This window comes from Amblyomma maculatum, chromosome 2 (genome assembly GCF_055883805.1).
Source record: "Amblyomma maculatum isolate TAMU_Amacu chromosome 2, ASM5588380v1, whole genome shotgun sequence".
NCBI lineage: Eukaryota > Metazoa > Arthropoda > Arachnida > Ixodida > Ixodidae > Amblyomma > Amblyomma maculatum.
In genome coordinates, this window is record NC_139345.1 from 34969372 (window position 1) to 34995396 (window position 26025).

General features: G+C 47.8%; 1 protein-coding gene across 1 annotated transcript in view; it reads left to right on the plus strand.

Moving 5' to 3' along the window:
• The window catches only part of LOC146198343 (solute carrier family 12 member 2-like), a 128950-nt gene that overhangs the window by 80025 nt on the left and 22900 nt on the right, over positions 1-26025 (plus strand). The window contains exons 7-19 of the mRNA XM_084593790.1: positions 264-375; positions 991-1118; positions 1661-1864; positions 5721-5828; positions 6469-6592; positions 6978-7079; positions 9850-10005; positions 11289-11388; positions 12268-12379; positions 13268-13402; positions 15962-16277; positions 16856-17101; positions 25738-25852. Coding sequence (XP_084449916.1) covers positions 264-375; positions 991-1118; positions 1661-1864; positions 5721-5828; positions 6469-6592; positions 6978-7079; positions 9850-10005; positions 11289-11388; positions 12268-12379; positions 13268-13402; positions 15962-16277; positions 16856-17101; positions 25738-25852 — 1958 coding nt within the window. The remainder of the gene's footprint in view (positions 1-263; positions 376-990; positions 1119-1660; positions 1865-5720; positions 5829-6468; positions 6593-6977; positions 7080-9849; positions 10006-11288; positions 11389-12267; positions 12380-13267; positions 13403-15961; positions 16278-16855; positions 17102-25737; positions 25853-26025) is intronic.

A 26025-nucleotide genomic window follows, 5' to 3' on the forward strand; every position in this document is an offset into this window, starting at 1 on the left:
GGATGCTTTTATAATCGAAATCGATCGACCGAACGCAAGGCACCAAATAAGTGCACTGCCAGCGCCGTCATCAGTTCGGGCATGACTCTGGCGGACTTTTATACACAGTTCAGCTTTACGGCTCTACGACCGACGGAAAAAAAAAAAAAAAGAAAAAGCTTGAGCTTTCTTGATTTAGGAATGTGCAGCTTATAGAGTTTCGCCTGTACCGTATTGGAGCTCGTATTTCGGACGCGTTTCAAGCTTCACGACACGTGACCCAGGCCCAGATGGTGTTGCTGGTGATTCTTCTTGTGGCCATGGTGGACTTCGTGGTCGGGGCCATGATTCCTCCCAGCTCGGCCGAACAGTCCAAGGGATACTTCGGATGGAGCAGTGAGTGCTGCCCGCTCCTCTGGTGACAGCTTGCGGACGTCGCCCTGAAAAATGGGACACGAACAGGGACTGAAAACGCGAGCAACAGGGGTGCTCTTCTTTCAATAATCATCCTATAATTTCGACAGTGATCAGGTTGGACGATTGATGAACCGTTTTTCTGTACGAGCGGGTAGTTCAATTAATTTGGTTTTATTAACTGGTCAATTAGCTCAGTTGGAATTCGGTGCACAACTTTCAGGAGACAGTTACCTCATCCGAGATTGCTATTTCGTGGCAGGACGGCCAAACGGCTGTTATTTTCGTTTTTTTTGGGGGGGGGGAGGGGGAGGGGGGAGGGGGATAAGGGAAATTACGACACTGCAATTCTATAGCAAAGGTACCCATAAACGCAAGCGTTCCATCATAGAGGCGCCTTCTTTTTTGCGCCTAGAATCGAAACTGAAGTATGTGAAAAAAAGCTGCTTTTTAATTTTTGTTGTTGCCATCCTGCCTTGAATAATGGATCAGTTCGATTGAAGGTTGGCTGATATCACTCAGTATCAGTATGATGTCAAGTACACAGCTGCCTCTGCGCTCGTGCATTTCTGATCCGTGACACTCGATGTCGCGCAGCGTCCCTGGCGTTGGAGAACTTCGGTCCGAACTTCCAGGAAGGCGAGAACTTCTTCACCGTGTTCGCTGTCTACTTCCCGGCCGCCACGGGTATTCTGGCTGGCGCAAACATCTCTGGAGACTTGGCCGTACGTGACCGTCGAAGAAATCCTTCTCCAATAATTTCAGTTTTTAAGGTGAAAGTGGCGATTACAGTGACGATGCAGTTAGTGATAATGATTACAGTAGCAATGATAATGGCGCTGCAGTTAGTGATAATGATGGTAATAGCGATGACAATGTCGGTGCAAGTTCATAATGGTGATAGTAGCGATTGTGATGATGATGATGATAGCAGGAATGACAATGCAGCTAGTGAAAAGAGTCCTGTAACGCGTGGATTTCACCATTTAAGCTCAGCCCTGTAATTTTTTTCCCTTCGCAGTTCTTCAAGAGTAGTTGACATAACGTGCGGGACAACAGTTTTATTCCAGCCCTATTTGTTTTGGTTCTTTTTGTCCTTCGCCACTTGTTAAAGCGATGCCAGTCCCTGGCTCTCACCGCGATCTACCAGTCTACCAGGCCATTTCTCTCAATCCTGTCGAGTGAACTCAGGGTGTCCTTGCCACCTCGCGGGCTATTCAAAAAGTTGGATGGGAATACCGAAGTTTCTGGGTTATTACTCTCGCAGGACCCTCAGACATCGATCCCCAAGGGCACGTACCTGGCTATCATCGTGACCACTATCTCTTACGTGTTCTTCGCCATCGTGGCAGGCTGCGTGGCAGTTCGCGAGGCTAACGGGCTGCCCCTAGTCAACAGCACCACGCTCGAGGATGTACGCAACTGCACGCTCACCGGCGGATGCGAGTACGGCCTGCTGTACGATAGCCAGGTAAGACGCTTTCTGCCTTCACACCGCAACCGAAGCAGCGGTATAGGTTTTGCATTTTGCTTCCCCACTTCCGTTCTTTAGAACCGCGCAAGCCGTCGTACGGTGCAATGAAGGGTTATTAGATGTGGTTTGTGGAGTTTAACGTCCGAAAGCGACTCAGGCAATGAGAGACGCCGTAGTGGAGGGCTTCGGAGTAATTTTCACCACCTGTAGTTCTTTAACGTGTACTAACATCGCATAGCACACGGACGCCTAGCTTTTCGACTCCATCTAAAAGCGGCAGCCGAGGCTGTGATTCGATCCCGCATCCTTGGTCACAGTAGTCGAGCGCCCTACCACTGCACCACCCCGGCGGGGCGAAGGATCACTAAAGGTGCATGCGAGAAAAGAAATCTGGAGGAGGACTTCGATCAAGCTGCTCTTTTAAAAGCGCCAACGTCCAGTGTCGGCTTTGTCGGCGGCGGCGTCGTAAGCGAATAATCACTAACATGCCTCTGGCAGGTGGTAGTTAGCAGTTCCCATGGCCGCGCGCTGATTGGTCGGCGAGTTATGTGACGTCACGAGTTTACACGACATGGCAGTATTAGCAGGAGCTGCCAACTGAGGTAGTTGTACTTGAGATAATGAAGGCACAATTATTAAGGGACTAATGATAAGGCAAGTAGCAAAGTGCGCGTGCGCGAACGAGGAACTGCAAGGGGCGTCGCAGACGGGAGCTATTAGTGCCGTCGTAGCTTATGGGTCTCCCAAATATTTATTTCTTGTTATTATTGCTGCTACTGCAGAAGTGCACCCTAAAAGCTTGAGGAGGCGTTTTCGCGGGTCCATTTTTTTTGTGCTCGTACTGAGAAGCTAACCTAAGAAATAATGTCTTTGTAATGTCTTTGTAAGTGTACAGAACACAGTCACTGCACTATCCATGTTGTCCAGGGAGGACTTGGAAGAGGAGGAAAAAAAAAAAAACGAGAAGGGTTCAACGCTGCTGAACCGAATATGAAGCAAAAGCATTAGCTGCGGGTGACCGAGCGTTCTTCCTCTTTTTCTTCTTAAATAAGGACACGGTGCGCAGCGACGAGCGGTTAGACCTGGCGTAGTACACTGAAACTTCATTTGAACGAACTTCAAGGGACCCCAGGAAAATGTTTGTTAAAATGAAAGTTCGCTGAATTGAAATAAGTGCGTGAAAGATTGATTCCATTAGCTTCAAGAAACATCGGGTGTCCAAGTCATATCTCGACCCTTTTCTCACTGCGCTCGTTTGCAAGCAAACAATGCAGTAACCTTTCGAAATTACGCCTGCAGTGTTCTTGAACTAAATCACTGTGTGCAAACTCCCGTGAACCTTATCCGGCACAACGGTCTGCTGGGCAGCAAAGGCCTTCATTTTCTCAAAGCACATCACTGCTTCAGCAGATTATGGCTAACCTACATGCATACGTACACCTTTCTTGAAGTTAAAAGCTTAGCAGAGCTGATGCCCGCTCAATGGCTGGCTATGACTGTCGAGCCAACTAAGTGTGCAAAGCCAGCTATGGATTCGGCTGGCTACAAGCCAATTCAGTTTAAAGCTAAATGAGGGCCACTTTTCTTCACGCTGTAATGAAAAGTGGTTCTCAACTTATAAATGTGCCACAAAAAACTCGCTTGTTGAAGTGCTCAATATGACGTGAGAGACACAGAATGACGTCGCAGAAAATGTTCGTAGAACAGAAATGAGCAATAACTAATTTCGTTAAAACGAAGGGCGTTTGCATAGCGTTCAGTAGAGCTTCGGTGGGGGGGATTTATTAACTTCGTACAACTGAATACTTCGTTTAAGTGACGACGTTCGTTCAAGTGGTATTCCACTGTATGTATATTGCCGCGTGCCTCTCTGAAAAGAGGACAAAGAAGAACAGACGACAAAGAGGACGAAACTGAGTGTAGCGCGTGGAACTGTTCCGATCAGTGATCGCTGCTTTGTACTCGTTACATTTTCTGGTGGAGGTGCTGGGTACGATTTCCCTTTTTGCTGAGTGCAACCCCTCAAGGGCAGCCGAGAGCCACCACGGATTTGACACCGGTCCATCGCAGTTGCAGCCGCCGCCTTCGAGGCCAGTCGCCAGAGTTCGGGCCTCTTTCCTGCACACCTGTGGCCAACATGCATAGATCCAACACGAACATTGCTGCTAACGGAGAGAGTTCATCCCAGTTCGTCGTCCTTCAAACGCCACCGTCCTTCCATGGCGAGCTTTATGAGGACGCTGAAGACTAGCTAGACCAATTCGAACGGGTCGCCAATTACAACGGCTGGGATGAGCAAAGGAAGCTCTATAATGTCTACTTTGCTCTCGAAGATTCAGCGCGGACGTGGTTCGTGAACCACGAAACGACACTATCAACATGGGACCTCTTTCGTCGCCAGCTGTTGGCGACCTACACCGCCAACGACCGAAGAGAGCGTGCGGAGTCGGCGCTGAAATCTCGTATCCAAGCCCCAAACGAGAGCATTGGAATGTTCTACGAGGACATGATCCGCCTTTTTATGCGTTCTGATCCAAATATATCAGAGGACAAGAAAGTGCGCCACCTAATGCGCGTGGTGAAGCAAGAACTATTTGCTGGGCTTGTGCGCAATCCACCTGGCACGGCATCAGAGTTTCTAGCGGAGGCCACCACGATAGAACAAACACTTCGACACAGGGCTCAGAACTATAACCGTAACGTGTCCGCCATGTCACCGGTCATTCAGCTACAGGGTCTAACATCGTCGTCGCTTGGAACTGTTCCGATCAGCGATTTATATATATATATATATATATATATATATATATATAAGGTAATGCTTTTCCCTTTTTCATATTTCCCGCTCCACTCTCCAGCCACACTCCCTTTTGCATCTTTCAGTCTGGCTCTCCTGTTATGCATTCCTGCGCTCTCGCAATAACCTTTTGCTTTCATTGTAGTCACGGTTCCTCATAAGTCGCCTGCGTGTCACTTAGGTTGCACATTGTTCGGCCTCCTCCCTCCACAGTAGCCACCCTCCGGGTTCTCCCCTCATGGCAGCCCCACTCCCGTTTCCTTACTCCTGTGCTCTTGCTCTCCACTGGCCGTGGCAGGCGGCGGCTGGGTATGGCGCCGACGACGACGCTCAATTCAGAACCGAGCGCCTAATAGCTGTATTATAAATGTAGTCCATAAAGGAATTCATGGAAATAACCTCGATAAAATGTGTGTTCTATGGACATTCAGGGGTATGACATGTCTGAAGCAGTTCCACCAAGTGTTTTTCTTCCTTGTGCTAAAAAAAAAAAAAAAAAGAAAATCTTGAAATAGAATATAAGGTGACTACTTCATATTTAGCTCTATGAACCGGAAAGCTTTAAGAGGGAGGTGAAAACTGGATATAAATGGAGTCAAGGAGTCAAATAACGCGCCACATTGAAGGTGGTCTTCGATAAGTGCTCTTGCTGCATATAGTACAGTGTTAGTGCTCTAATGATATACTTAAAAAAGCCGGATCCACCAGCGCGATTAGTTAAATGTTGTTTCCTGCGAACCGCTGCGAAGAACATACAGGCGCGTAGGCAGTATTTCACTGTTGAATCTCCCGCGTTTTGCTGTGCGGCAGAAAGATAAGAAGTCGTGCATGAAACCACTTTGTTTCAGCAAATATACACATGTTTGCTGCTAGTGGTCTCTTGTACGTCCGCTCCATCTAGACATTTCTTCCAAGAGCCGTTTTCACAATCTCGTAACGAAGGTGTCGTCGAGAGACAGTCGTCTTCATTTTGTCCCTCTCTTGTGCAATGTCTGGATTACGGCACAGTCGTTCTACGCGCAGTGCGCAACCTTCTATCATGGTTCACTGCCGCAGGTGATGGAGCTGGTGTCAGCGTTCGGCCCCCTGGTGTACGCTGGAATATTCGCGGCCACACTCTCCTCCGCGCTTGCTAGTCTGGTCAGCGCTCCAAAGGTCTTCCAGGTAAGCAAGACGCGATTGCAACACCGGTAAAGCCGACGCTCGGCAAAAGGCCCAGGCGTTGTTCTTATCAGTGCTTTGTTATGAGGTATCTGCGTGGCAAAAATTACGGTAAAGCTTCTTTGTATGCTGTCATATCATTATTACAAAGAAGAGAACCAATAGGAAGCAATTAAAAGCAGGCTTAACCTGTTTCCACGCACACAACAGTGCCTAGAACCAGGATCTTTAGGCAAAGTTAATCTGAATTTTTTGTTTTCAAACGAGGTCTAGTAGGGCAGTTTCAAGTGCATACTCACAAATCATTTGTTGCTTGCAGCTGTACTTGGCTTAGTCGTCGCAGTCTGTTTCGAAAATAGCCTTGTATCACTTAACTACACAAACGGTCAGCAATGAGTAAGGTTGGAAGAAGGGATGTTGCGGTTAAGGCGAGACTGGTGTTACAGGGACACAATGCTTGAAATGTGAAGGTCACGCCGAGATCTTTGCATCCGTGTTGCGACGCCTTGGTCACACGCGGGATAATATTCTCAGTGGGCGACGATTTCCTGCCGTCTTTAAAAGGCTTCTGAAAGAGTGGTCATTCTTCTCGTGGCTCATGCTGAGATCACTGTCCTTACTCTGCGTGCTGACCCACCTGCAGGCCCTGTGCAAGGACCGCATCTTCGCACACATCGAGATTTTCGCCAAGGGCTACGGCAAGAGCAACGAGCCCCGGCGTGGATACCTGCTCGCCTGCGCCATCGCCCTCGGATGCGTCGCCATTGGTGCGTACGCCCGCTGTTTGTGCGCTCTATGCCTTCGCTTGGGGTCTAAACCCGAGCCCATGGCTGTATGATTTTCTCGGAAACGCCGCTACAATGCGAAAGCGTCAACGCTCAGATGCTAGTTGCAGATATGTATGCGCTCCAAAGAAACAGAGAAACTACACTGTGATCTGTAAATATGTTTTTTTTTGTAAACATGTAAATATTTTATTTTCGATTTACACCTGCTGCCTAAAGCTTCTTTATTACTTAGGCTGACGGCGGGACATTGATTGAAAAGGGTGTAATCCACGTGTAAAGATGCTAGGTGTAAAGCGTGCACTTTCGTGCGCCCCGTTCCTGCTCGATCTCACTCACCGTGTGGCACCACCGTATTGCTCTGCAGGGGATCTGAACGCCATCGCGCCCATCATCTCCAACTTCTTCATGGCCGCGTACGCGCTCATCAACTTCTCCTGCTTCCACGCCTCGTACGCCAAATCGCCCGGTGAGTATGAGCTGGCGAGAATCGGCGGCCGCCGCATTTACACCGCCTATACGTTGGCGCTGCTTTCATTCCTTCGTCCTACTCCTCCATTTCTCTCTCACTCTGTTGACGCCTCCTACCGTTTGGTTTTCATCTTTGGGCGAAAAAATGCGCACGCGGAAAATAAAAGCATTCTAGCGCTTCGCTGAGATTTGCCTATTGATCCCCAGCGCAGTGACCTCGCTGTGGGGGCAGCAGATCGGCCTTGCTGTATGTAATGCCTACCGCTTCCACTCGAAAATTTAGCCGGGTATTTTATTACCGAGAGAACATTTCTAAATCGCTATCTCGTTCTAATTGCTGCTGTCGCGATTGAGGGAGGAGTTATATATTTCTCTATCGTTTTTCTTTCAAAGCATTTACACAACGACGTGGTTAACCACTGAGGGCGCCCACGCGCTTTACTACTTCCTAATAGTACGCGTAGCAAAACTTTAAAATTGGTGTTGTCTGAAGACGACAGCACATGAAATCGATAGGGACAAAGCAACCGTTTTCGCTTAGGTTGTTTACAGTGAGTCACGCACTTTGTGAGCTCCCGTTGGGGTTCATTACTGCCAATGTAGTAGTGACACGCACCCTCTAGGAAATGCGCAAAGACAGAGGAGAGGTACGCGGGAGAAGCGACCGTGCGCAGATCAGCTGTCGCTGTGGGGCGCCTCGGATCGATGGTCGAAATTTCCGGAGCCCTCCACTACGGCGCGTCTCATAGCCTGAATCGCTTTGGGACGTTAAACACTAAAAACCAAAGCAAACCTTTATTTCTGTGGCAGTAGAAGAGCTATTTCTCAAAATGGGGGGGCGTGATCTGAAGCTGGAGTCGAGATCCCAGCCAGCCTATTCTAACACCGTGTCTTCAGCAAAGGTGTGTGAAGAAGAAATCTATTTCTCTGTGTGAAACATTCCGAGCCTCGCCGTCCGAATTGGAGGGAGCTGATGACACTTCAGACTGCTTACATATATGAATGTGAAAACATCGTAGTCACGCGGCTGATTTTTTTCTTTTTCGAGTGATGTTTTCTACGCGTTTATAAGTTTTCTTTTTTTTATTATTGATGTTGTATTCGGAGTGTGTGTTTCTGTATTAAACGTAGACTCTACGCTAAAAACATCTTCTGGGAGCCGTATTTGCCGAAACCTCGATTCGAAAGCACGCGATTGGAGGTACGTATGCCGCTGGTTCGAATCAATGTCGCGAGCTAGGCTACAACTTGACTACCACATGTATGCTATAAAAACCGCCCGGTGGATCACTGGTTAGGGCACTTGAATATTGAACTCAAGGACGCGGGCTCAAATCCCCACCGCGGCACCTCTTTTCGATGGAGGCGAAAAGCAAGACTTCTGTGCGCTGTGCGACGTCGGTGAACAATAAAGAATCCCAAGTGGTTGAAATTTCTAGAGCCTTCCACTATGGCGTCTCATGGTCTGGGTTGTTTTGGGACGCTAAATCCCATAAATCATGCCAAACCAAACCAAACATGTTTGCCATATGCAATGCAATGAACATGGCATCACCCGGCATGTTGTACGACAGACGGTTGCACTATAATTTTGATGCGAAAGTCAGGAAAACTGAAGCCACATGCAGGTCTGTCAGTGGCGTGTGTACTATTGAACCATGTACGTACTTAGAATTGTCTGCAGTTACAGGGGTTTCGGTCGCGGATGGGTCTGGCTGCATCCTTGCGATCCATCGTTAATGCTGGGTTTGTGTACTGTGGCTTGATAGAGTCATTCATTTTTTTTTTGTCATTTCTCTTGCTGTGCAGCTGCTGAGGACGCACTTTTCTGTAGTTATCTCTTGGGCAGGAATGCCGCCGAGTTTTATTCTAATGGCTTGCCCCGCCGCGGTGACTAGGTGGTGAAGACACCCGGCTGCTGAACGCGGAGTACCATGCTTCGATCTCAACCACCGGCGCCTGCGTTTGAATGTATTCGAAACGGAAAAGCACGCGCGTGCTGTGCAATATCAGTGCACGTCAGTGCAAGATCGTCAGGCGGTCGAAATTGCTCCCTAGCTCTCCACTACGGCACTTCTTTTTCTCCTTTCACTTTCACTCCCACTTTCTCTACTTTCAATCGTATGTTCTCCCCTTCTCTTACGGCGCCGTTGAGGAGTCTTCGGAAAAGTGTCACATATACTGCGCCTTTCTTTTTCTATAAACCAATTTACATTTTCTTGTAAAGCTTTCTTGTAATGTTATCTCATGACAGACTGGGGCTCCTAGCACTATGCTTTGGATACCGTCGTCTTAATCACCTTTCATCCGCTCGTTACTTGGTGCTTGTATCTGCGAACGCCGCTAATAGAAAAAAAAAACTTGCTTAGTGGAAAGAAATGGCTCAGTATCTATCTCTCTTCCGAGAGCACACGTCAAAGGCGCTTCTCAGTGTACACCTCAAATGGCGGCGCGGCAGGCCGGCGTGGTTGGCGAACGGAGCAGCAGGGCTTCGATGCAAGGCCAATAATGACAAAGTGAGAAGGTGCAACAGCGAAAGGTAGAAGCAAACAATTCTAAGGCAAATCTGTCGCATCACATTGCTTTATTGCTTGTAAATTTTTTTGGCCCCAGACTCTTCGCAAACTCGCCTTTTGCGAACGTTGCGTATCACGGCTTTGCATAGAGTGAAGCTTCATTATGATGCAGTAGAGTGGTTGCAGATGCACTGATGTTTTGTTCATTCCCGTCTTGTTGTTTGATGCCAATCCTTTCTTAACCGGCTGCAGGCTTCCGTCCAGCTTTCAAGTACTACAACATGTGGCTCAGTCTGATCGGTGCTATGCTCTGTGTGTTCGTAATGTTCATTATGAACTGGCAGACGGCGCTCATCACGTTCGCGGTCGTCCTGGGACTCTACATCTACATCAGCTACCGAAAACCCGGTAAGTACGGTGCATATATTAGCAGATCCAACACTGCCGATTTTTTGTGCGAGAAGGAAGACATTTGGGTTAAACTTTGCCGTACTCCCTTTAAGAACTGGCATTTATTCAGAGTGTCGAAAGAAGTGCCTAGCTAAAAAAGGCTGACGCCATTAACGTTGGCGGCTTTTTTTTTTCTCACTGTTGCGTAGTTATGCTGGGCAACTTTACAGTGACTAGCATTTCCTGCATTTTGCAGCACTGTTTTAGGGACGATTTCAAGCTTAAAATATAGCTGCTTCTGTGGTCTTTCACTCTCGTCCTCTATCATGCTGCTATAAATGCGGTTAATGTTGTCCATTTTTGCGACGCATAGTTATACGAAACGTAGCGCAAACGTGTACAGGGTACAGGGGTGGTTAAGTATGAAGTGACAATGGTTGTGCGCTTTGTTCACTAACGTGATCCTAAACGACTTCACTTTACCAAGAGCCTCATGTATACGTGGGTCGGCTTCACTGCACTAGAAGTCTTTATGCGGCAAAGCCAGCTTGCCGGAAACTTAACAAATCGAAGCGACAGACCTGTGTTAGATTTGATTTTAACGTACACACTTTCGGTGGAATTTATGAATCACACAAATTAACAATTTAATAATAATTTTACAAAATGAGCATGAGGGCATTGCACACCTTTCCGACGGAAATGTTACCTTTCAATATGGCTTCTTCACTGCAAATACAAGATATAAAACAATATCGATTTGCATTATAGTACAGTTAACTTTACCAGCGGTCAAAACAAGTAAATAAAGTTTTTTGCAAACGTCATGTACGAAGAATGATGCATAGAAGCTGCAGAAGTAGCGTCAACGACCGTTTGCTAAGTTGCCTGGGTCGCGATATTACATTAACGAATAATGTAACCGGTTGAGCCGGTGGCAGCGAGACATTTCTGAAAAATAAAAAGAAAATAGATGGGAAATAACATGACCACATTCCAGTGGCGCTAGTTCCTCAGCATTGTTCGATGTCTTGTGCCGTTGTTGTACCACAACGTCAACCACCTCACTTTGGCATGCTTTGTGTATGCTGCAATACGCGTTGTATTGAGGCAAAGTCCCTGTGGCAGGGAATAATTCCTGCCTTGTTTGTTGCAACTCATATCGCATTTTGTTATAAAGGCGATTCAATTTTTGCTGGTATGCGATGGCATGTGAGGCATACTTAAAAAAAAATTAAGTCAGTCTTTGTTGAGTAACAAGAACATGGTTTCTCTCGCCACTCCCATTCTCGTCGGCGCAGATGTGAACTGGGGATCGTCCACGCAAGCGCAGATCTACAAAGATGCTCTGAACTCTGTCTACCGCCTCCAGATGGTTCAGGAACACGTCAAGAACTACAGGTTCGTGTGGCGCAACCTCGTTTTCCTCTGATCGGTTATTCATCTGTTTGACAATTCACACACCTAATGGTATTTTCACTACCCGAGCAATTTTCCAAAGTCGAACTGGGGTGCGTATTCTATGAAAGGCTGTCATTGCTTTTTTTTTTCAGCCTACATAATCGCTATAAATGTGATCGTGCCAGTAATTGTCTTCTGTAGGTCCTAACAATGCCATATCACAGGTACGTTAAAATATGTTGAGAAGTTGAACTAAATTTTATCTGGACCGAGCTTGCTCCTGAAGTACCGCTGTGAATTTAAATGCCACTTGAGCTGGTGTTATTAGAAGAGTGAATGAATTGGTGCTAATGATTCAAATCGTGAACTACATGATAAGACAGCCAACTGTGCATTTTGTGTGGTCAGCTTCTCTGCCATTTATTTTTCTTTTCCTCCGTCTCTTTATCCGAGAATTGAGCGCAGATCATTCTTATTTCTTCAGACTCAATGCACATGGTAACTAGCGCTAAAGACAAGGACAGAAGAGAGACGGGCACCGCGAACGCTAGGCAAGGAATGACAGAAGAGGGACGGACACCACTAGCGTTCGTGGTGTCCGTCTCTCTTCTGTCCTTGTCTTTAGCGCTGGTTACCATGTGCGTTAAATCAGAAAATCACCAACTGCCCAGTCGTCCGCTTTAAATGCCTTATTTCTTGCTCTTATAAATCCATCGAACATGTAATGTATGTACGACATATCTACCACATACGACAGATTTAACTTTCCAGATTTTGTATAGCGCTTCAATTTTTATAGATCGTGCGCCCTAAGTGAATTTGTGGTGTTTAATTCAATTTCTGATAAAAAAAAAGAAAGGAAAAACAAATGGCACGCAGGCCTCAGATCCTGGTGCTGACCGGCGACCCGAGCCATCGGCCTCCGCTGGTGGATTTCGCCTACAGCATCACTAAGAAACTGTCGCTGCTGGTCTGTGGAAACGTGACGCCTGTAAGTGTTTGCCCCTGCTTTGAGGCAGAAATGCTTATCTCCTTGCAGCAGACGGAACTCACCGGCGCGCGATAGGTTATCCACTAAGATGTGTCGAGCTGGATCCACTAACAATAAGCCGAGCGAAGCCATATACATACAGCTAGGTACGAGAGCCAGCTTCGCAGGTTTCTCAAATGTTCGCGTTTGAAGGTACGGACAGGTGTGCACAGACGTTTTTCAGAATACTGAAAAACAGGCATGTTGGCAGGCCGGGCCAACATGCCTGTTTCGTGGCTTCCTCATTGTAAAATCCTATGATTGAACCTGGCCGAACTATACATTGATGCTCTCGGGGTATTGCAACCATTATTAATATAGCACCCTAGCTGGTTCATTATTCTCTAGCAAAACGTTAATGCTCGCTTCTTTTTCTCATCCCACAGAAGACGAATGACTGTCGACATGCATTCAGTTCAAGCGCTTAACTTTAGGTTCAGCCTTTGTTCTTTTTCGTTTGTCGATTGCCTAAAGGTCTGTTGCAGCTTTCTTCCGATGATTTGGAAGGATGTAGTTCCAGGAATATCATCGGGAAAGAGCTAGGCGCCTACACAAGCCCCTGTAGCACTGTAGCTTGCCTCGCTTACGTTTTTCTATTTGGGATTGATTCATTCCTTAAAGCTCTCTGGTCTCGTGCATACCATCGGCAGATTTTCAAGGCCTAAACCGATAATGCGAATGCCGCTACGCGTATTCTGCAATTTTTGTCAACTTGATCTCGGAAAAGTTGCTGACTTTTTCCATCAGTAAGGCACCAAAAGAAACCATTGAGCTGGTGTTTCCTAGTTAGAGAAGTTGTTTGAGGACTTTTGATCTTTACGGTCGTACCTGGTGTTCCCTCTCTCACAGCACCGTCTGACGTACCGCTCGCGCACCGCCTTGAACAACCGTGCCAACGCCTGGCTCGAGCGACGCAAGATCAAGGCTTTTTACACGCTGATACGGGACGAGGACTTCACGCACGGCGTCCGGTCCATGTTGCAGGTAGGCATTGGAACGTTGCTCTGGAAGAGTGACAGTATTTGCCCTCAGTAATGGTTTTTAATTAATTCCTGGTAGCAGCGTCTCATCAGTCTTCTTAGCTGTTATCATGCCTACCAGAGGCTCCCATTTTGTGGAGTCAGGCATTTTTGCCACCTGGCGACGGCGCTTTGAAGCGTCACCGCTCTGTACGGGTCCGCCAAGAGATGGCGCCTCTGTACACGTAGTCTTAAAATTTTTGCTTTTGTACTTACATTAGTTGAGCTGTACAGAAGGAGCCGGTGGGATACGCTAACATTTTCCGCATTTTGTACGTGAAGTGCTTGCGCAAAGGAATTTCAAAGAAGCCGCGCTTGTGTCGTCTCACTCTGTGTCGAGCAGTGGTGGAACTTACCTTCTCCTTTCATGAACTGTGATGAACCAGGGGAAAAAAAAAAAAAAAATATGTGTACCGTGAAACCAGAAAGGAACATTAAGCACTATTTGTTATTTGCCTATCGATGGCCCACTGTTTTATAATTGATAAGATAATTCTTTCACTGAAAAATGAGCCTCTATAAAGCTGGCAAAGATCAGGAACTGAAATGCAGGCATCGCCAACATCAGCCGTTTTCAAAAATAAGTTATTCGTTATGGGGGTTACTCTTGAAATAATACGCCTAAGAGGGCTAGACACTGCAGTCTCCTTCTAACCCCGGCGTGCTAACCCTGACAGGCAGAGCTGTGACCCCCAACCCGCGGTGCGAGAAGTCGCCACTGCGGCGGGTTCGGGGCAGAGAGGACAAACACCGAGTTACGTACTCGAACGGGCGTTATTATGCCCGAGTACATGGCAAGACACAACACTCAAATGCAACCGCAGTAGCGAGCGAATGTCCCGCTCTCGTACGGGGGTGAAATTAACCACCGAATGGGGAAGCACACGCAAGGAGGTGAGAGGAGTGTTTTGCTCACCTGGCGTGGCTTCGTGCTCACGGCCCGCAGTGGTAAGTGCGTACGATGATCCGGAGACGAAGGGGACGGCGGCGGTCTTCTCGGCGGAAAACAACCGTGCGCGTGCGTGGTCAACTGCTGAAAGACCCCGAGAGAGTGGCGAGAGCCACGCTTGACTCCGACTGGGGAAATGTGTCCCGGATAGGCCCGAAGGAGAGAGGGAAACCTGCAGCGGTGTCGCCGCGGGAGCCTGGGAGGAAGTGGGAGGGGGGGGGGGGGGGACAGTGTACCCTCTCCTCACCCACTTCCCTAACAGCTTGCGTAGTCTCGCGTTATAATTATGCGTGGCCCGTTATAATGGGGACAGGGGATTAGTGTGCATCCCCACAGCGTGCGCCGAGGCAGCATTTTTGTTTCTGCGTGCTGATTTCTTAGGTCAGGATATACGTGATCGTAATGCGCTTATATATGCGCGATTGCTGTGGCACGTGCAGTTGATTTTTGTTCTTAGTGGACTCAAGCGACGTTAGCCAATGGGAAAGTTAACATTCGATCCCGAATATATCGAAACCGGATATACTGGATTATTGCTTACATCGAACTTTCAGGATATCACCTTGAAAGCCCCACGCAAAAGTATATTAGTGGTGTTCGTTTGTTTTCGAACTCTCCTTCAGCGGGACATTCGATACATCAAACTGCGCGCCGTGCCTTTGTAAGGGTCGCTTCACCTCATGATTAAACAGGGTCAGTTCTCGTACGCGGAGCCGGGTCGGCTACGCATCCTTGGCCCACTTTTAACAGGGTTAACGATGTAAAACCGCTTGAAGAATTGAACATCAAGTCAAAAAGAAAGTGGCCTTCGGTCTGGCATGATTGTTTTCAATGTGGCACTTTTGCGATGCGGGGGAGCCGGGATTTGGTGCATTATTTGTCGTGCGGTGAAGCCAGCCTTGCCGACTGAAGGCTTGACGCGGCTCTCGCATGGTCTCTTTCACTGCTAAAAACGTCAACTGTACCGTGTTTTAACTAAGTTCTTGATACTATTATAGTATATCAGTAACAGAAGTAAATCTCTTATGGTCAGCAGTGGATTTTTTCGGAGCGCCGTTTTCAGGCACTTGAGCCACGCGGCGCAAGACTAGCCCCTTACACCCCGGTCTGTTCCAATGAAATATTGAGGGTGCGTGACCGCGCACACGGAGCGGAACCTAGAGGTATGCACCTCTATTTAACACCTGGCGGGAATTGACGCTCGACTCGCGTGAACTTCGCGAGAAATCGCACTCGCGGTGATCTGTGCACTTCCATTATGCCAGCGGGACGCGCATTGCAACGGGAAGCGCACCGTGGTTAAACTGTATTAACGGTTCTGGCTTACAGAGAAACTCATTAGTTTGCATGCTTGATATATCGAATTATTGTTATATAGAAATTTTTCGCTATCTCCTTTGAGTTCAATATAGCCGAGATCGACTGTATTGCAGGGTGGTGATGAGCCCACGGAATAATTGTTAGCCACAGCCAATACTAGAAGGAAACGCTCGGGCTCCCTGCTTTTCCTTTCACAATGGCGTCGTCGCATTGCAAACGCAACATCAAGCACTAACAGTGTCCGTCATCCTCCAGTCTGTCGGCCTGGGGAAACTCCGCCCCAACGTGGTGATGATCGGCTACAAGTCCGACTGGCAGACGTGCGACCCCCAGGACGTGCTCAAGTACTTCAATGTCATCCACGACGTTCTGGACCTGTACATGTCGGTGTGCATCCTGCGTCTGCCTGATGGGCACGACTACTCGGAGTACGCCGACCAGGATAGCCAGTTGCTGGCCGCCGTCAACGGCAAGAAGACCGACATGCTGGCCATACCCGGCGGAGGCATCGAGCGCGAGAACTCATCCGGGGCCTTCCCGCGAAATATTTCCAGCGCGCAGCTCTCTATGGGTGAGATCACATTTGAACATCCTCGATCCCTGACTAGGCGACGTGTCAGGTTTAGCAACAACGGCGACAGTCCGTGTAGAAGTCGGACTAAAGTTATGAAGCCATGTCACTGCCACGGAGGTTTTCAAATGGCGTCGTATGAGGAACAAATACACCTGATAGAAACTCGAAAAAAAAAGAGGGACTCTATTTTTGTTTCTGTAACCATTTATGATTTCTGTCGCCATTTGTACATTGCTGCGTCTAACAAAATGGCTTACCGTTGCCTGCTTGGAGTTAATTGGCACGACGTTAAAGATCTCGTGCTAGGCTCCATATCGCATGGCCATTCCTTGGTCTCCAAAGCTATTGTTAATCTGACTTTAATGGGAGCACGGATGAGGAGTCATCAGGTGCGCTGCTATTCTTACAACCTCTCTTTCCAAGATCAAGGGCAGCGCCGTAATTGCCACGATTCTCCCTCAAATTGAGTCCAGAGAGAACTGATCTTTCTTGTAACTCTTCTTTTCATAACCAAGTCGTGTAAAGTGCTTCTCTTCCTTGAAATTACCATCCCCCTCTCTTCCCTATGACGTTAGGCGGAAGCTCCCGGGAGCCCTCTCCGCCTTCGACGCCCCACATGCTCCGGGCGGCTCAGGGCAACAGTGCGGCCGAGCGTGCCCCACTGGCCGAGCCGGAACTCGTACCCACGTCGGTAGTGGTGAACCTACCGCCCCAGGAGCCGCCCAATGACGAGCCCAAGGAAATGCCGCAGTCCATCAACCAGTTCCTGCGTAAGCAGCGGAAGGGCACCATCGACGTTTGGTGGCTCTACGACGACGGCGGTGAGTACTCGAGCAGGCTGTGTGAGTTATCGGTACCATAGCATACAAACTTTCAGTACGCGCTCTTTAGCGTGGACGTCCCGTCAGCACAAAATTAGGCTGTATGGACGAAAAGACTGTCCTGGAAACCTTCGCTGCAGCAATCTGTTCTGACAGCAGTACGGCAGCAGCCACTCCAGCGGGCGGAGAAAGGATGGTAAGAAACGTTGCGAATAGTTATATGTATTAGTCTGTAGCTTTTGCCAGACGACGGCCTGCTCTCACGTAGGTCGCTTGACTCATAACCAGTGGTCCATACTAGTACGGCATTGGATCAGATGGTGGCGTAAGGTTTGAGGTTTCTTGCCGCGTACGGGTACACTACGCCCTTGCGGTGGTCGCGACATGCTGCCTGTGAGTCTGTGACGACGTATATTGTGTTAGCGGGTGCTAGGGAGGATGGCTAGCGCCAGGGCTGCTTCTCCTGCTTCCAAGGTGGCAATGGCTGCGATGGATGCGATTGCGACCGTATGTAGTGCTTGGTAGATTATGCTGATGATGATAGCTTTGCAGCCTGGGCAGCAGGCTCGGTCACTGTAGCGGATTATGGTAACTTGCTGTATGTGCGACCCAGTATCTTGGCTCACATTTTTCTCTGTTAAGTGCAGCAGACAGGGTGCATATAATTGGGAACATGCACAATTTGTAGATGGTCCTTTGTTAGTGGTGAGAGTGTTGTCGGGAGTTGGAATGGCCTATGGGTTGGGGATACCTGATGCGTTACAGCAGGTGATGTCTTGTGGTGCTGGGAAAAACATAGTGCGCCGATCCGAGCAAAGACATAGTACCTGCCATGGGTTTGCTTTTATTTTTTTTCCCCTCCGAGGTGGCGCAGTGGTTACGGCACTTGATTACTCTTCCCATGCAGGATGGAATCCCGGCCCCTGCGGCCGATTTTCGATGGAGGCGAAAAACAGACGCCCGTGTACTGTGCGATGTCAGGTGGTCGAAATTTTCGGAGTCCTCCACTATGGCGTCTCTCATAGCCTGAGTCGCTTTGGGATGTTAAACCCCATAAACCAAACCAAACCAGACCTTCACGTAGCTCCGGCCCCAGAAGTAGCGTGCGCATTAGACCGCATAAAACGGTCATAGCAACCTCCCGCTCATGCCCCGTCAAAATGACAATTCAGAGCTTCGATAACTGCATTCGCGAACTTAGAAAGGCGGCAGTCCAGCCCAGAGCTGTCCTGCACACGTCGAGCAACACAAAATCGAAGGTGAGGTCAACGCCAGGGATGTATAGCGTGGCAACAAAACTTCCGAGTTGCGCCGAAGGGCGATGACGATGAAGCAGACGACGAGATACCTCCGACGGCGCATCGGCAAGCAAGCAACGGAAGTTGCGGCGTGCGGCGCTAAGCAAAAATTAAAAGCGAAAATGCGTCACTTGTGACGTGTCAGTGGGCGAGGCCCGTGGAGGAGAGGCAGCCTTTGCGCTTGCTAAAAAGTTGAAAGGAGGAGGAAAGCCGCGAAGGCGCAGATATTCAAATTTTGATTGCAAATAACTCTGCTTCCAAATGCCGCATTTCAAAAATTCTTGCCGGAAGGTTATCTTATATCGACATTCTTTTCATAGAGAAACTGTATCGCTAGCTCTTTAGAGCCCTCTTAACGTTGGAAGGCCGACGTACGACATCGTTATGAATTTCATCGCTGCCGCTCCGACTGCTTTTTGGACGTATAATTGATATCTGCAAAGTCGCTCGGAAAATGTGGCTGACACAGCATGGTCCAGGGATCAATCATCGCTCTTTGTTTGTATCTTAAACCTTAAAATAAAAGGATCACAAAACCGAGAAAGCCGGTCACGCACAATCCTGTGACCGCAGTCCTCCAGCATGGCGTCGCTTGTTCGTCTCGGGTTTTTTCCGGCAGGTGGCAGCAACATCTAAGCTAACAGGGCGCCGCTGCGCAACATGTAGGCTCCCTAAGCTAACATAAAAGTGGGACGGCCATCGTCTAGGACTCGTATTTAGAGTTTTCGTCGTTTTCACCTAGACCTCGAGTCATCTGATTGCTGGAAACGCCGGAACCGGATGACAGTTGGATTGCCACCACTTCCGGCTCAGCGTTTGCACATAACCTCCTTGGCTTTCTGATGGCGAAGACAGCGAAAGCGGCACCCCTGAAAACGGCGCAAACTCGGAATATGGGCCTGCCTACTGAAACTATTGTATGAGGCAATAACCTCACATTTTCTCACACAGTCTCACTCAATTCACATAAGAAATCACATACAGGTCGCATATAATTGCATAAGGTCTCATAGTTTCTTGTGCATTATCATAAATTATGTGCAATATTTTATGATAATGGTGTGCACCGTATGAGAGTCTATACGATTACATGAGATTTTATGAGATTATTGCCCCGTAGAACTTTTGGTTTTTCAGTAGGGATATATGGGACTCGTAGTTTCCACTGTGCAGCAAAAAGCAGTGATATGATGGAGATGGAGTACGACGTCACAGTTATAGTGGAAACGGGTACCAAAATAAAGGGGTGTAATGGTCTTTTGACGCGGAAAGCACCACTTCCGTGTTCTGAAAAAATTCCGCCGCGTTCGTAACCGCCATGCGCGAAGCCAACGCCGATGCATGCGGCGGCGGCGGCGAACAAAGCGGACTCAACGCGATGCTTGACGTCTTCCGCTCCCGCGCACGCCGGAACTCTATTTCGGCAGTTTTGAAGTGAACAGGCACTCGCCAGGGACCGCATAGAAAAGGTGCGGGGGGGGGGGGGGGTGCATTTTTTTTTTGGTTTTCTCGGTGGCAAGGCGACTCGGTGACGCTTGCTCAGCTATGGCGTCACATGGCGTCAGGCGAAAACGCCGAGTGTGCTTGCGTTGCGTTGTGGTGACGCCAGCGGAAACTTCCCCCGTTCTTCCTACTTCCATTTATATTTATCGCGTCAGCCCGTCACGTGGCAGCAAACGTTCTGACGCTTTCGTGATCCGTAAAGGTACCTTGACAGACACCCCTCGCCGGAAACCGCGGGAGTCATTTTTGTTCGAACTCCATGTGCACTTTGTTCCCAATTCTTCCTGTTTTGTGGTGGCTGCCAGGCTTTCTTGTTATTTTATCTGTGGGGATTCCGTTTTGTCTGCGACCTTGCCATTCAGCTGCTGTGCTGGGAAAGGCTTTTTGTTTTGCTGGCTGAGCCATATAGAGTTCGTCAGCACTGCTGTATCGTGCGAGTGATCGCCTGCGCTATCGCGATGTGGAATGCAGCTTTGCCCTTTAGGACTTACTGCTTTCTTTTTACCCTTCCTCCCCAACCACGTTCCCAACACCATCTGCATTTCCGGGCAGTGCCGATGCGTTATATCCCGCTTCTTTTAGGTAAACTTTTAAAGATTGCTGTACAAATGAAGCTTTATCCCTGTCTCATCACAGAAGACAGTGTTTCGCGTATTGATGTCTATGAACATGATAACGCTGTTCACTATGTCGCAAACAGGGGCTTGCTAGAACCACAAATAATATTTATTCGCACTCACTAAAACGCTAACTGCATCAGGCGACAATTCGCGGTGACATGGCGCGCGGCACTGTCGTCACAGAAGGTAAAAATTGGATAAATTCGATGGAAAAGAAACATAGTGTGGAATTATACCGAAAGTGAAAAATGCAGATCAGGAAGGAAGATTTCTTCGATAACTCAAGAGGCAGTGCCCTGCTTTTTGAAGCTAGATCAGGGTGCCTTAAAACACGCATCTACAAAAAGAAATTTAACAATGGAGATGACGCATGTGCTGTATGTGATAACTCCAGTGAAACAATTGACCATATTATACTCGAATTTAATGATATCCATCCGGAAGTTGATGCAGGCGCAATCACTGTTCCTACAGCTCTGGGGTTTAGAGATGCCAGTGGCCGGGTGAATGAACCGGCGGTGGAAACTAGCAAAAAACGACTGGAAGATTGGTGGCTTAAAAGCAGAGAAGTGGCATAATGTTAGTAATGTAGAATAAAAAATTTAATAAATAGAATGATGATTTAGTTAACTAATTTAAATCAATAATTAAGATATAGGGAGAAAAATGAGCATGATAGCTACTGCTACCACCCCGTTTCAAAGGGGAAGCTCCTATATTCCATCCATCCATCCAAAACACTGCCGCTCGTCGCGTCGCTCGGGGTCTGGCTTTGCAGAAAAATTCGCCCTTCGACTGGAATCAACTCGTGAGGCAGCCAATCGCAGAAAGTTTTGCGGGCACGTGACTTCAGTTCTGGATTCTTTATTTTTTTTTGCGAGTGGAGTTTGTTTTTGCTAGTGCGGTTTCTGCGAAGAACCTGCAGACGATCGTTTCGTCCGAGCCGTGCATACGAGAGCATCGAGGCAGTTCAGTAAAAGCTTGGTGGGACAAAAGGAAACAAGAAAGACTGTTGTAGCTAGATATTCTTAACTACTTTGATCGAAAGGAGCAGTTGAAAGTCACTTCTTGCAAGTCTTTGCATGTTAGAGGTTAGTTCGGCAGCACAGTGTTGTGTCCTTTGCGAGAAATGAGATGCATGACCAGAAATTTGATCAGTGATTTATCGTACTGTATGCATAAAAACGGGAAACTAGCGTAATGATATTGATCTTAGCCGAGCGACGAGGCGGCGGTGACAGATGAGCACTGAAAACGCGCCGCTCTGCCGCAAAGTCCTGTCGCTTCGTGAGGGTGCGGTAGCGACAGCAGATGGCGTCGCACTTTCTCGTTCGCGGCGCATTGCTAAGGAATGTCGCCTCATGCGGTTACCGCTTAACAAGCGTTTTTCTCTTCCAGAAGTAAAAACTTCGGGCTCATCGTCGAATTGTCTGAGATATTTCCACGTTCAAATAAACCTTTCAAACAGTTCGAATGCTCGCAGGGCTGGAGGGCGATTCATCACCAGTGGGTCGGGAGGAGGCTATGCACTTTGGCAGGGCTCATAATAATGAACAGAACAGTTAATCGGTGGCCCATGGTGAAGCGAAGCGGGTATGAACAGAGGTGACGCCTGTAGTAGGATACAATTTAAAAAAAAAAATGCAGCAGTTGGCAATAATAAACCTTGGCTCCGCCGCGCCAATAGGCAGTACAGAGCCTTGTATTAGCCCCGAGAAGTTTGAGTGGCGCCCTCTGGCGGTCAGCCCGACCTGACGTCACGGCAAGGACTGCCTGCGCCGATCGCTCTGGCTTCTCCGGGTTGCCGCGTAGCTTCGAGTCTGCTGCCTCGGTTGTTCTCATAACAACAACATTATGAACAACGCAGACAGCACCGATCGAGTGTCAGGAAAAAAAAGTATTTAATAATGATTCCTCTTGCTTTCAAAACACGAAACATGGGCTCGTCGCGGTGAGCGCAAGTCTCGCGACTGCCCGAGCGCTCGCCGCAACGGGCGCAGCTGGTGCCATCGCCGCGGCAGGAGTCTTTCGTGCGTCGTCCCTTGAAACTGATGATGTGCGTGGAGTCACTATCTTCATGATTGTATTACGAATGTAATACAACCATGAAGATAGGTCTATATGCCTGCGACGCGATAAATTTGTACCGTTTTGCTGTGGACGTTGCTTAGAGCGCGCATTATGGACTGCGCGCTGTGAAATTTGTGCACGGATATTTATTTAAAAGAGGCTACTGATTAAAACTTTATTAGAATCATCTTACTTGTCGAGCATTTTTGAGAAGCAATTACGCATGATTTGCCAAGAGCAACGTGCATTTTGATGGCCAGAAATATGAGTTATTAACCGTGTCGTCGTAAACATTTCCGTCATTCTGTTCGCCTCTGCCTATTGCGCCGCAGCCGTGCGCGCATGGGATGTCTTGGGGGCACTGCTAATTCAAATTTCTTTCCACTCTCCCTTTCCCTGAGGAGCATAAATTCCTATGTGGACAAAGCGTGCGAAACAAGTCGCTGCCTTAGTGAAGCAGAGAAACCACTTTCATCAATGATTTTTGCAACCGTTATTAGCTGTTTTTGCTTGAAGATGTCATTCGCGCTGAGCTGAATCCCAGCGTCTTTGAAAAGCTTCTGAACCTTCACGGTAACTCCTGAAAAGAGAAAAGCGCAAACTCTGTCAAAAAAAAAAAAAAAAAAAAAAACAGCTGCAGGTGAAACAGGCAAACAGTGTATAAAACTGTATTACATACCTTCAGAACTTCCTGTGCGTTGGTTAGCGCTAGGTGTTGGTCCTTGAGAAAAAAAAAACGACAGAATTATTATGCCATCTAAACCACTCTTTACAGATACAGAGATATCACTAAATTTCCGTCACGCATTGAAAACTTTTTCGTTTTGTTAAATACTACAAACGGCTCATTGAATCCGTATGTGAAGAGGATGAAAAATGGGTCTTGTTTAAACAGGTCAGTCCTTCTCTGTTCTTAGGGTAACATTATGCTTAGAGTGATAAGGTTGAAATGCAGTATTTTCATGTACATTTGGTGACGTGGCTAGATAAAAGAATATTCCTCGTGTATCTACGGATGACTTGGTTTTATTACTTCATTTTTATGTTGTAACAAGCTCTACACTCGAATTTACTGCAGTAATATAGAGATTGTTTAAGGTATTAATTGTTTGTTTTGATCAACAGTAGTGCTGAGGAAGCAAAAGCCGATAGTTTATCACGATTCTAGCTTACTCATGTATTTCAGTTTCATGGTCAGAACTAAAGACAATGCGGGATATATAAATGTTTTTCTTTTTCCTGAATGCTTGATAAAAATCATTCACGTCAATGTGAAATCACAAAGGAATAGTGGCTGCATAGCGTATCCATAGGTAGACATACCGTCTCAATCTATAACTTCCACCTCCTCTTCTAGTTGTGCAGCATCGTCCATTGGAACGGCGCTCAAATTTTCACTACTGTCCCCATTCTTGTGTGTTGTCAAAGCCTCTGCGTGTGCGCAGAACTGGTACGACTTTGCGGGAACGCCTCTTTCACCTGGAATCAGATAGAGAAATTCAGGCTACAACCTAAAAAAAAACACTGAAACAAGGCCTTAACGAAGTTTGGGCATTACCTCAGAAAAGCGCAGAGCAGCTGCACATCACGTGCACTTTAAAGCTACGCTTGTTGCATAGCACACAAGTCTGAGACGTAGCTAAGCCAGGGCTTCACGGAGCCCAAAAAAAAAAAAAAAAAGAAAACATTCTTTATCACAACCGTTACTGAAGTGCTGTTTTTAGGGACGCGTTGCATTGAATCTGCGCCCCATGTCTTGGAAAATTTGCAAAACATCAGCATTCAAACAAAAAGACCAGCACAGCTGTGCGGACTGTGCCAAATTTCGCGGCATGAATGAACACGAGAACACCACTGCCGCGAGACACATTTTAAACAAAAACTTAAGCAGGGTCACAGTTGATTCAGCTTGGTTATTCCGCTACTGAGCAAAATGTCTGAGCACTCACTGACACAAAGATCGAGGAAATGAAAGTTTGAGCAATGGCTAATTTACTTACGCCGCCGCTTCGTCGATCCCGGGAGCGATCGCATTGCATCGCTAGGACGCACGTGAATGTTGACGGATGGAACAGCGTCTGGCAATAGTTTTGTTCTTGTACACTAATAATTAAAAAAAAAAAGACTAGTTGACAAACAGCCCGTAAAAGCGTCGCTACACGTACGGCTCACCTAGTATCTTGTACACCGGCTACACAGTCTTCCTTTTTGAAGTGCTTACTGCACACTAGTGGCAATGCCGACGGTTGCTTCCCCATTCTTAACTTTATCAATCTAACCTCCTTCATTTTGAACAACTTTGGGTAAAGTGGAAGCTTACACCGGCTTTCTTCAGTGATTTTCACTGCGCACTGAGCAATAAGTCACCATCATGTTTATTCGCGAGCGAAAACGAACGAAAGGAGCCGGCATCGGCCGGGAGGAGCAGCAGCCCGGCTGGCGGAGTCCTTGCAGTGACGTCAGACTGCGGCGATCGCAGCGGCGCCAGTGTTCGCTCTCGGGGCTAATAGGGCGCAGCCATAATCACCATCCATACGAAATCAGCTTTTGTTAAATATCTGAATGGCTTATACAATATTCTTGCCCTTGTTATTCCGTCCCGTGACTAGTTTCTTGTTAAGATAACAAGAAAAACCCTCCACGGTGGCGCAGTGGTTGGAGTGCTCTTATTGCTGTACCCGAGGACGCGGGATCGAATCCAGGCCGTGGTGGCCGGTTTTCGATCGAGGCACAAAAGGCGCCCGTGTGCTCTGCGATGTCAGTGCACGTTAAAGACCTCCAGGCTGTCGAAACTTTCGGAGCCCTCTACTGCGGCGTCTCTCATAGCCTGAGTCACGTTGGAACGATCAACCTCACGAACCAAACTAAACCAGATAACAAGAAAACCTTTAAAAGACGGACTAATTTTTTGTCGTATACAAACGACTGGCCTGACAATAGCAACTTTCTTCATTAGACATAGCTGGACTTGCGATGATACTAGCGGCGAGTGTTACACACAAGTAGGAGGAATGTGGTAACTTTAAAATGACATTTTACCCACGCTGTCGCTTTCTTGTTCCGTGGTTGGTTGATAAGGTTTCTTTCAACACGCGGGAAATTACTGATCTACTCACGTTACCCTGTCTCTTTTCCGGGTGCATAGGCCTGACGATGCTCATTCCCTACCTGTTGACCACGCGCAACAACTGGAGCGGCTGCAAGCTTCGCGTCTTCTCGTTGGCCAACAAGAAGGAAGAGCTCGACCGGGAACAGCGAAAGTAAGTCGCAGCCTGCGCAGTTACTTTTTGTATACGGTGAAATGACAAGGTTGCTGTCACATTTTTACTTGTGTGTGTGTGTGTGTGTGTGTGTGTGTGTGTGTGTGTGTGTGTGTGTGTGTGTGTGTGTGTGTGTGTGTGTGTGTGTGTGTGTGTGCGTGTGCGTGCGTGCT